At 27.2% G+C, this 11,014-nt stretch overlaps 2 protein-coding genes across 3 annotated transcripts; one reads left to right on the forward strand and one right to left on the reverse strand.

The window, feature by feature from the left end:
• Window positions 1-514: 514 nt before the first annotated feature.
• LOC112552989 (uncharacterized) lies at window positions 515-11,010 on the reverse strand. 2 transcript variants are annotated; one of them, XM_025219694.2, is made up of 3 exons: window positions 9,375-11,010; window positions 1,592-1,718; window positions 515-1,500 (listed from the first exon to the last, which is right to left on the reverse strand). In XM_025219694.2, exons 1-3 carry the CDS (start codon window positions 9,397-9,399, stop codon window positions 1,092-1,094), a joined length of 561 nt encoding a protein of 186 aa, XP_025075479.2. In that variant the 5' UTR covers window positions 9,400-11,010; the 3' UTR covers window positions 515-1,091. The 2 variants fall into 2 exon arrangements, with proteins under 2 accessions (XP_025075479.2, XP_088939599.1); XM_089083473.1 differs by having other exon boundaries at window positions 1,370-1,500; window positions 1,597-1,718.
• Window positions 3,036-7,715, forward strand: LOC105432523 (alpha-tocopherol transfer protein-like). The gene is made up of 7 exons (XM_025219695.2): window positions 3,036-3,269; window positions 4,982-5,225; window positions 5,600-5,759; window positions 5,892-6,072; window positions 6,637-6,822; window positions 6,903-7,008; window positions 7,240-7,715. Exons 2-7 carry the CDS (start codon window positions 5,087-5,089, stop codon window positions 7,401-7,403), a joined length of 936 nt encoding a protein of 311 aa, XP_025075480.2. The 5' UTR covers window positions 3,036-3,269; window positions 4,982-5,086; the 3' UTR covers window positions 7,404-7,715.
• Window positions 11,011-11,014: the final 4 nt, after the last annotated feature.

Consider the following 11,014-nt stretch of genomic DNA (forward strand, 5'->3'; position numbering starts at 1 on the left):
CTGAACGTTGTTAATATAATTAAAAATATTAAATACAATCGAATATAAATAGTTGTCATAGAATATAAATAATTAAAAATAAAAGTAAATTGATTGTTTAGTCTTTATCGTTTGTAAAAAAGATTTTGTAAAAAGTTAATTGTAGTGATTGTGTCTTGAAAGTAATCGCAGATGAAAAATCATTTCAATCTTTTAAATTTTCATTTGCAGTTTTAATTTTATAGTCAAATTGAGATAATAATTGATTTTTTTATAAACGGTTGATAATCAAGGTTCCTTTGTTATCAAACACTGTTTATTTTACTTGAATTGAATTTTTTTTTCTTGGTTTCGATAACTACTTATAAGACATCGTTTTTAAGTTGACTGTCAATAGAGAATTGTTTGAAAATTATTTTAGGCCCAAAAATTTTAGATTAATTTTTTTCTCCAAGTTTCAACGTAAGTTTAAAGTATCTAAATAAAATACCAAAGTAGGTCGTCATTGGAAATATTTCGTTGAATGATACAAAAATTTGATTTAAAAAGATCAGAGAGCTATACTTTATTTGACAAAAAATCAAAAAGATCAAATAACTTTATGAATGATCAACAGTTATAATGAAATTTTCAACAATTCAAAAAATTGTACAAATTGTTGACAACAATCTCAATATTAATTCGGCGCAATCTCCTTTCAAGAAAATTGCTATTTAAAGAGGTACGATAAACAAGAAACACAATTACAATGGCAAACAGAATTTTGATGCTAACATAACCGCTACTGATCTAAATTAGCAGATAAATAAATTAATAACAATATAAACTTGCTATGTATTGTAAGTTTTAAGATAAAAGATTTTATAATATGATGATAATAGAATGTTTTTAAATTATTACAATATCTAATTATATTTTAACAAGTTTGCAATATCTTCAAATGATTTCTTAATAAACATTGGAGATTTTAAAGATAAATATTTTTGTCTTAATCAATTGTTGCTGTTAATTTTATAATAATCAAATTATCCAACATTTCAATATCATTTGATATTTTTATGTGACTTTGACATTTCATATTTATTTTTAATTCTTTATGACATTAATTTATCTCAAAATCTTTTACAAACACAATATTCGCTTTTATCTGCTTTTAAAACTGCGATACTATTTTTCTTGTTTAAAGAATTGTCCGACTTATAACTATCTGAATGTTCAACTTGCCGGCTACATATTTTCGATTTCTTATTTTTATTCACGCATTGATGCGTGTTTTTATGTTCTTCTATTCGAGCGCACATCTTCTCCCTGCAACAGCACGTTCGATGTTCTCGTTGATTTTCACGATTTCGTTCAAAGCAAGAGGATTTCTTTAATCTTCGTCGCGTATGAACTGAGTCAGCTTTCACGCATTTCGAAGGATCATGCGGACGTGTTCTTCGATGTTTCTGCATCGGCTTTTTGCGCACACAACACTCGCTCGAATCCACTTTTCTAAGATTCTTCGAGAAACTTGGGAAGCTAAAAAAACAAGAAGAACTTAATTTAATAAACACGGAACAAACGTGTTTCAGCATTTTTATCGGTCTCTTTGCTATCTATGAACTCGTACCATACCGAAAAGAGGATACACCAGATGCATGCTATGCAGGCGCTGTTGCATATGGTAATACAATCCACCATTTCGCAAGAAACTTCACATTTTGCAATTCGTAGAGCAATGTTCACAGATTCATACCCTTAACAGAAAAATTTTATTTTTTGAGATACAATAATAAAAATTTCCAATTAAGTATTAAAAGCATCAACGTTACAAATTGCTATACAATAACAACATAATGATGATACATGAAGTATAAAACGATTAATAATCACTGTTCCCAGCTGTCAATTGCAACTCCAAAACACGATCAGAAAAATAAATTCAAAATTTTCGTCAATTTCTCGTACATTATTATTGCTTTCCAAATAAATTTAAAATGTTAGAGATTATCACGTTACGCAACTACACGTTTTATATGTCTCTGATAAATTTTTGTGTTTTATATATGCATTTAACCTATTTGTTCTTGTATTTCGTATACTTTTTAAACTTTGAAATATTCGGCATGTAAGTTAATAATTTTTAATGTTTTAAAAGGAAAGCTGTTGTTAGATGCTCTTTGAGTATAATAATTGTTATGTTTTACGCGTTTTAACGAATGTTGCGCAATCAATTATTGATATGCATTCATTATTGTAATTTCATTTTATAACGTTAATTAAGGTAATATACGACTTTTAAAATATTCTTGCGGAAACTTGTAATTTGGCATAAATATTTCCATAACCGGATGCACAGCGCATCAATTACTTTAATCGCAAGCTAGATAGTATAGTTGGAAACTGTAGAAACACAACACAAGTAAACAATTGTATATTAATGACTGTGATTCCATCTTGCGAGTCAAGTTAGTAGTTATAATAATCGTTTAATCAATTTCTCAAACGCATTCTTCGTTAGTCAATAATAGATTTTTAATTAATTAATTAATTATATTAAAAAGCTAAATTTTAATACATTTATTAAATAAATTACAAATGAATAAAATAAAATTAATTAAACTAAGTAAAACACTATATATTATTATTAAAATTAAGACCAATTACATAAATAAAATTTATATCTCAAGAATTAAATCTTTTAATGATATTATATTATTTGACAAAATTATAATAATATTATGAATTATAAATTTTTTGTTAAATAAATTATTTATGTATGATATGTTAAATTATATGCATCTTATAATAAAGTCAAAGGTTTTTTATTAAAAAACAAAATAATAAAATAAGAATTTCTTTCTTACAAATTGTTCAATTGTGCCAGTGAACTTTTGATTTCTTTCCGCGCGCTTTCCGAAATTTATTACCTTCATGCAAGATCAAAAATTGAAACCGATACTCATCTTCGTAAACCAATCACGTCGAAGTTTCGTTACGAAAATGCTGAGACGGGCAGTATTCTCTACTTAAGTTTACGCACGTATTAGGTGTCACGAACTTCTGTACGTGAATATTCTTCCTATGCGGTGTGTTACATACGTATACGATACTCGAATGGTGGGGTTTGGTTTTATACTACTAGCATGAGGGAAAAAAAGAATCATTTTACTTCGAGCAGATAGAAATTCTGAGGCGACAGGAATCGCGGAAGGTTCTTCACTCACCGAGTTCGGCTTTGCAGTGCAACACGCGCGATTATTCGTTTACGGTTGTGTGATTTTTCGTCAAGTATTGCAAGGAAACGAGTAAGTGTAGTAACACTCAAGATTTGTCTTTCAATCGCATTTTTTTTATTTTAAATAATTATCAAAATGAATATCAAATAGAAATTTAAAAAAAGATAAAAGTTTTTTAAATTCTTTTTTACTTATAAATTAAATTGAATTCGATAAAATTGAAATCTTTAAGGAATTTTTTAAGGAAAGACTTTATGAAGAAAATAGATTTGTAAATTTTTCTAAAAGCAGTACTTTTAGCAAATTAAATTTACAGGAGCTGAACAGTTTCAAAAATTTAATTTAGGAAATTATTTTCTAAAAAGTTTTAAATAGATTTTTAGTTTAAAGATATTTAAAATCAAAAGTATAATTTAAAATTTTCAATCATGGAAGCTTTTCACACAGTAGAATTGTTCGGCATTATATATAGGATATTTTAAAGATGTCGCGATAATTTTAAAATATCCCTATGATGTTAGATATTTTTGTTATATGAGTTGATTTCAAATTAATCAATAAAGAGAAAATAAACAGATATTCTATTTTTAGTTTTATTCTCGTAGTATTAGTTTGTAATTATCTCTTGTCTATGTCTATTGTTTATGTCTATGACATAAGTATGTTTATATTTATTTATATTTATATTTGTTTATTAATTCCTTTAGTAATATCTGCAATATATACGCATATGCATCTACACATATTATGCTTTTCTTTCATAAATGAAATATTTAGAACAATAAAAATTTATTAGTTGTTAATTATAAAAAATAAGAAATTTGAGCTATCATTGTTCTATTCCTTGCAATAAATATTTGAATAATATTAAAAATCTTAAATTTCATTTATTTGTTTAGAAAATAGTTTTATTTACTTTTAATTGTACTTATTGAAGGCGTGAGTAAATTTGTATAAAGATATTGCTATCATCTTTTTGTGAATATCATTCACTTTTGCGGTAAAAGAAAATGTTGATTGTGAATTAATATTCAAGGAGTCGATCTGCTTTCAAAAAAATGCGCCTTCGAAAGTTGGGAATAATTTGAAATGAGGTCAACCTTGAGATCGAATTCATGTCACGCATTCTTCTTCTTGACGTTTAACTGACTCGCCCGTGTGTATTAATTCTGATTATTTCCTCACCTTCTTTAAGCAAATATTTTAAAGAGATAAATATCGTTTACTTGGCTCTGAAAACGGATGGAACCATCTTTGTAAGAATGATAAATCGCGCAAAACATACAACATAAAGAATGCACCTAACTAACTTATGTAATATATTTTTGACTAATCAAGTGAACTAAGAAGACATATAGAAATATGTGAATTACAAACATAAATGTGCATAAAAAAGCCGCAAACATATTATCTATGTTATTATGCATTTTCTGTATTTTATTCAACTCAAAATTAGTATCTTTATTAATATCTTTTAAATTAGTATCTCAAAATTCTGTGAAGTCTGTGCTATAAGCGCTGTTCATCAGATAGTATTCAGAATTCGTAACTAAATATTTGTTCGTTAAAATGAGAAAATTAAACTGACAAGACGCATGAGCCAACGTTATTTTTAACAGTTCTGATAGGAAAAGTGCGAAAGTAAATGACAGATTCGATTTACAGAGATTTGCTGCAAATTCCGTTAAAGTTTTTACAAAGTAACTTCAAACATCAATGTATAGTAAAATGTAAAAGTTTTTTAATATAACGATGTAATAACAATATAAATTCTATTGCAGTAACAAATATATTATTGGAATTATTCTTCTCTTGCACCAAATCTTGCAATCCTCGCATCGTGTGGCTAGACAACAATATCGATTCGGTGGTTGTCTCAGAAAATCATGACGTTGTTACCCCCAACGCCGGCGCAACAGAAACGTATAGACAAGGAACTTCCATCTGATCCGGAAATGAGAAAACAAGATATCAAAATGCTTCGTGAATGGCTCTCCAAACAGTCGCATTTGCCAAATCACATAGGTTTGTTCAAATTATTTTAATTTAATTATAGACAACAACATACAATTTCAATGTTATAAAAATACTATAATTTTTTAAAGTTTTGAATTATAATATGTAAAATATTAAAAAAATATTAAAAATCTTTTTCTTAATAGAGTTTTTTAACAAATATTAACATTTTTTATCTTTTAAATATTATTTAAAAATGAAGAGAATAAAAGAATTAACAACAATGTTAACAACAATATTAATTTAAAAAATATACATTTTTATGATCTCTCTCTCTCTCTCTCTCTATATATATATATATATATATATATATATATATATATATATATTTCTCTATATATATATATATATATATATATATATATATATTTCGCTTATTGTAGATGACGGCAAACTGGAGAGATTCCTTTACAATTGTAAAAATAGTATTGAGAGATGTAAATTAATTTTAGAAAGATACTATGCTGTCCGAACATCCTTACCAGAATTTTTTGCTGCTCGTGACCCGCTATCTCAAGACATTCAAGACTCATACAATGCAATGTAAATAAATCTTACATTTTTCATGATTTCAAATAGATATCGAAAAATTAAAATAGCTAACATTTTAGGACAAAGCTGGAAGTTTTAATTAAAACTTTGTTGTATGTATTTCTAAACCAATATTTTTATTAGAAACTACTTCGTTCTGCCATCATTAACCGAGGAAGGATACCGTGTCAGTATTTTTCGATTACGTGAGACCGACGTGGAAAAGTTCTCCTTTCAAGCATTGGTTAGACGAGTTTTAATGGTACTTGATATTCGTTTGATGGAGGAATTCTGCTTGTCCAATATTATGATCATAGATCTCGAGGTATTACATTGCGTTATTATCTTTATTTGAAGTTCTTATTACGCTTTATATTTTATCTTTCATATTAAATTTTTAATATTCTCATATTAAAATTATAATTGTTACGTAATTATATACGTATACCCGCGAACTTTTTAGTATTATTCAGTTCTAAAGTTTAAATTCCATAAGCAAGTACAAAACAATAAAGTAATTGCATTTTTTTATTAATATGTAATAAATCTATAAATTAATACTTCGAAGAGAAAATCTATAAAGGATTGAAGGATTGATTACAGAATTAAAGTATAAAATACAGAAAGATACATTTAAAGTATGTTAAGTCATCTGATTGTGCTAATGTTATTCAAGGATTATGTGTTATTTTATTAATTAAATATAATAAGGAAAAATTATTTATAATTGATAAAAATAGTTATTACATTATTAAAGAAATTTTTTTATATCTCTTTTTAATTCTTATTTTTAGAGATAAACATTTTTAATTTATTTACCAGTAATAATCTAAAATTATTTAATATGAGTTTTATGTAATTTATCTAAGAAAGAAATTTGTTTTTTCAGAGATGTAGTATGGCACATTTCGCAAAATTTAGTCCGACGCAATCTATCGTGAGGCGAGCAATGTTGGCAGTGCAAGATAGTATGCCTTTCCGATTATTTAGCGTTCACTTTCTTCATGCACCGTCATTTATAACTAATATAATCAATATATTTTATCCATTTTTAAAAGAAAAGTTGATTCAAAAGGTAAAGACAAAGATTTAAATAGAATAATCATAAAACAAGATTTAGCAATGAATGTATAAATATATTTTTTATTTTTGTAGTTTCATGTTTCTAACGGTGGCGGGGAAGAATTACATGCTTATATAAACAAGGAAATTCTTCCTAATGAATGGGGTGGTAAAGCAGGTACTTTTCAAGAATTAAATGGTAAATATAACCTATATATTTTCTTTTATTTTAATTTTTCTTTTTTTTTTAAGGAATCATAATATTATCATAATTTTTTTATAGTTACAAAAATAATTATTAAATGCTTATATATACATAAATAATTTTTATTAATTTATATATAAGTAGTACAAATTGAATTTATGATAGCATGGTTTCAACAAATTGCTCTAATCTATAATGTTATTTTTTTCTCTTATACACACGTAGCTACATGGCAACAAAAAATTGAAAAGAACAGAGATTGGTTTCTCCGAGATGAAAAACTGAGTCATACAGATGAGAAGCTTCGTTTATTGGAATCAAATACATCCTGTCTTTTAATGGAATTTGAAGGAATTCAGGGTTCGTTTCGAAAATTGAATATAGATTAATAATATCTTTATTATAAAAATTTTATATTATTACATTAAAAAAACATTTAAATTTAATTTTTTAATCTATTTAAATTATAAATTACAAGTAGCATGTAAATTTTAACAAATTAACGAAAAAAAATGTAATGTTGCATATAAATGGGTTGTTAGCGGTAATGGCAATTTTCTACTTTTAAGAAGAAAATTTTATATATACTCATCGCATATAGAATTAAATATTTTTTGGGGTAATAAAACAGAAAAGCTAATCTATTATTGAAGAACATAAATGTATGTTTTTTAAATAAAGTAAATATTATAAAACTTTAATTTTGTTTATTAAATTTATATTTTTAGTTAATTGATTCGGGTCAATTTATTATCTGATGAACGAAGCTTTTATTTTCATTGGTTATTTCATGATATTAGTCTCAAGATAGCGCCACTTTTATGTTTACCACTGTTAGACACAATGTTTTTATATCAAATATCAAGTAAATTATGTTATTCATTATTCAAATTCCTTTTATTTTTATCAATTTTAATACAATTCAAATTTTATAAAATAATTTGAAATATAATAGAACAAATATTTTTACATATATATTTTTTTAAAAATATGTAGCATATATAATGTGATAATATAATAAAAAATTAAATTTTATACATTTTATATTGTTAAAGAAGATATTAAGAAATATAATAATGTTAATAGATAACTGAGAAAATAACTCAATGTTTATCCCATTCTTTCATAAGAAAAAATAATATACAATATGAAACGGGAAAGAAAGAAATTATACAATTATATGTAAAGCTGTAATTATTGCGAGATCGAATAAAATATCTAAAAACGTTGCGCGCCATAATTTGCATGACCCAGATATGGTTATCGATGTAATAGTGGGCGTCTAATCGCCTGTAGTAGATGACTAAATCAATTTATTTCGGTTTGCTAATTTATTTTATACAATGTAGTAAAGATTATAATAATAAGTAGCGTTTTCAAATTTTATATTTTTTCGAAATTATTTGTGAATTACATTGTTAACATGTATGTATTTAACATTAAATGATATTAATGATGCCAATATCTCAATATAGTAAACTTATTTCAAGTTCATGAACAATAAGTTTAATAGAAAACAAATGAATTATTAATATTTAAAAAGCTTATATATACGTGTATATAATACGTGTAATATATATATATATATATATAAAATATTAATCAATTTTGTAATTGCAGTTAAGAGATAATGTAATAATTTGCAAATTACCATTATGAATTAAATTGCAATTAAGAAAAAATCATTATATATATTTTAATATGTTATATTTTTAAATTTAATACCAATCCATTTAATCATTAAACTATTAAATTTATAAATTATTACATTTTGCTGTCATTTTATTTCTAATTTATAAAATTTATTATAATAAATGGACAATTTTAAAAAGTAATCTTTTAATGTGCGTTTTATCTGCGTTTGAATAATATATTTTTCGAATAAAGATTAAACAGATAAAGTAATGGTAAATTGCAACAATTTTGTCTTAATTTTATTAAATTAATTAGCTATTAAGTTTATTTTAACGATTTGATTATACAATTTTATAAAAAATGCAACTTAGTTATTTTTCATCTTGACAATGACAGAAGATAAAATTGAAAAGTAATATCAACGTCATTTGGAAATATTATTTATTCATATATCCAATGCTTCTTAATTAATCTTCTAGACTTATTTATACTTTCAGTTATCGACTTTGTGTCTACTAAAGTGACGCCTACTTCATACAGAACGTTGAAAACAGAATATTCAAGTATCGTAAATATATTCTTCGCGAGATAACTATTATTAATGTTTTTCAAGATCAATATCAAAGAGAAATGCAAAGCATTTCAAGTGATAAAAAATGAAATCGCCGTGCAAAAATGCAGAATAAAATAGCGCAGCTAACTAAAACAGTATCTGAAGAACTTACATATGTTCGCTGCGATGCATAACATTGTCTTCTTTCATCCTCGCTTAACTAACTTAATAAGCTAATGATGCCTGCGGCCTGATGCATCGAATAGTGCCTCTGTTGTATCTATTTTGATTCGCGCCAAATATGACATTCGAGAAACGTTTGTTTGTCGCCGTACCTATTAAGGAGCGTAAATCGCGAGGGGCGTCTGATTATATCAAACTTTTTCCACTGCCCGCTATTTGAATAGTTGTTTTCTTCATTTCGCTCGTGCTTCAGGAATGTAATATACGATGCCAATTCTGAGCACACAGGGGATAATTAAAGAACACGAGTTAAAGAAGATACACGCATGTGTTTTGTTTCCGCGCTCCATTGTTGATTTAGTTCTTTTGTTTAACCACTTGGCGCCTATTTCGATCCTCTTCCTGTCTCCTCTTTATCTTGACATATCGCGAAGCGCAGAGCAAGTGCGCATTAAGTGCTTTATCAGATACAATTCTCAAGGCAATTTCGCGAAAGTCTTATTTGTGCTTTATTAATCGTTTGATTCTGTTGCGTTATCACGTCACGAATGATTCGTCATTCATTGTTCGTAATGGGACCGATAACGCAATGATAAATAATTATTCCGTGTACAGCCCGAGTTTTGATTTGCTTTGAGCGTGCTCTGCATACCTAAAGAATCTTAGCGCAATAAAAGGCTGTTTAAGTTGCTTCGCACATAAATAAGACCAGGCATACACACATACACACACACACACACACACACACACACACACACACACACACACACACACACAGTCAAACGTTTATTGCGCGAGGAAGCTGCTTTCGCCAGATAAAATATACGTGCACGAAGCGCCGATGCAATTCTGATCTTACTTCATGCAAGCGCATCAATTCTGAAGAACGCAATGGATAAACAAGTCGATTTTTCCATACTGAACGACGCACTTTCTGTTCTTTTTTGCTAATTACATGCATTAATAGCGCTCATATCGCTATCGGTTATCAATGAGGCGCGCTGCCTAGTCATAAATCGCTGTCGCTCAGGTCGGAAAATTGTTTAGCCTGCATGTATAAATATCCACATATTGTTTACATTGCAAGTTATATAAGCATCCAAGTGCTCAATCGATATTATATATACGCATATTTGCTGTTGCTAGCAAAACATTAAATGCTAACTGTGTGCAATAAGAAAATTCCATCAGCATCTTTAAAAAAAAAGATAAGAAAGATATAGCGCATATCATCTCAATATACAGACAAAAAATTCGTGGTATACAGATGAAAAATTTTAAATGTTAATATATTCATAAAGTGTGCATTAATATATTCATTGAAAACTCAATGCTATGCCAGAAAGAATTTTATCAGCCACTTTGTCAAGTAGATGATATTATTTGCCGATTCCCGAGATCGAAAATAGCTCTTGTGACAATCTTTCAAGGTTCCGTTCCATTGACTTCAAGGTAAACTTTGCGATGTAAGCTGCGTGGCAAAACAGTTCCGTAAACGTGCGAATATATCGCTATCGTCAGGTATCATAATGTACATAGCACCCGACATGCGTCGCACGATCGTGGATTACTTATCAATGGACCGCATATTTATTCTCCTCGCTCAACGCGTTAATGCATTGCGTATAA

This window comes from Pogonomyrmex barbatus, unplaced genomic scaffold (genome assembly GCF_055798465.1).
Source record: "Pogonomyrmex barbatus isolate J1 unplaced genomic scaffold, ASM5579846v1 scaffold1, whole genome shotgun sequence".
Taxonomy (NCBI): Eukaryota; Metazoa; Arthropoda; class Insecta; order Hymenoptera; family Formicidae; genus Pogonomyrmex; species Pogonomyrmex barbatus.

What these genes read in the sequence shown, in the direction of transcription:
- LOC105432523 (XM_025219695.2), top strand. Translation starts at nt 5,087, where the DNA reads ATGACGTTGTTACCCCCAACGCCGGCGCAACAGAAACGTATAGACAAG. An exon ending in GCATTTGCCAAATCACATAG is followed by an intron (nt 5,226 to 5,599) that starts GTTTGTTCAAAT and finishes CGCTTATTGTAG; the next exon opens with ATGACGGCAAACTGGAGAGA. An exon ending in TACTTTTCAAGAATTAAATG is followed by an intron (nt 7,009 to 7,239) that starts GTAAATATAACC and finishes ATACACACGTAG; the next exon opens with CTACATGGCAACAAAAAATT.
- LOC112552989 (XM_025219694.2), bottom strand. Translation starts at nt 9,399, where the DNA reads ATGTTATGCATCGCAGCGAACATAT. An exon ending in ATGCATCGCAGCGAACATAT is followed by an intron (nt 1,719 to 9,374) that starts GTAAGTTCTTCA and finishes TTTTCTGTTAAG; the next exon opens with GGTATGAATCTGTGAACATT. An exon ending in TGTATCCTCTTTTCGGTATG is followed by an intron (nt 1,501 to 1,591) that starts GTACGAGTTCAT and finishes TTGTTTTTTTAG; the next exon opens with CTTCCCAAGTTTCTCGAAGA.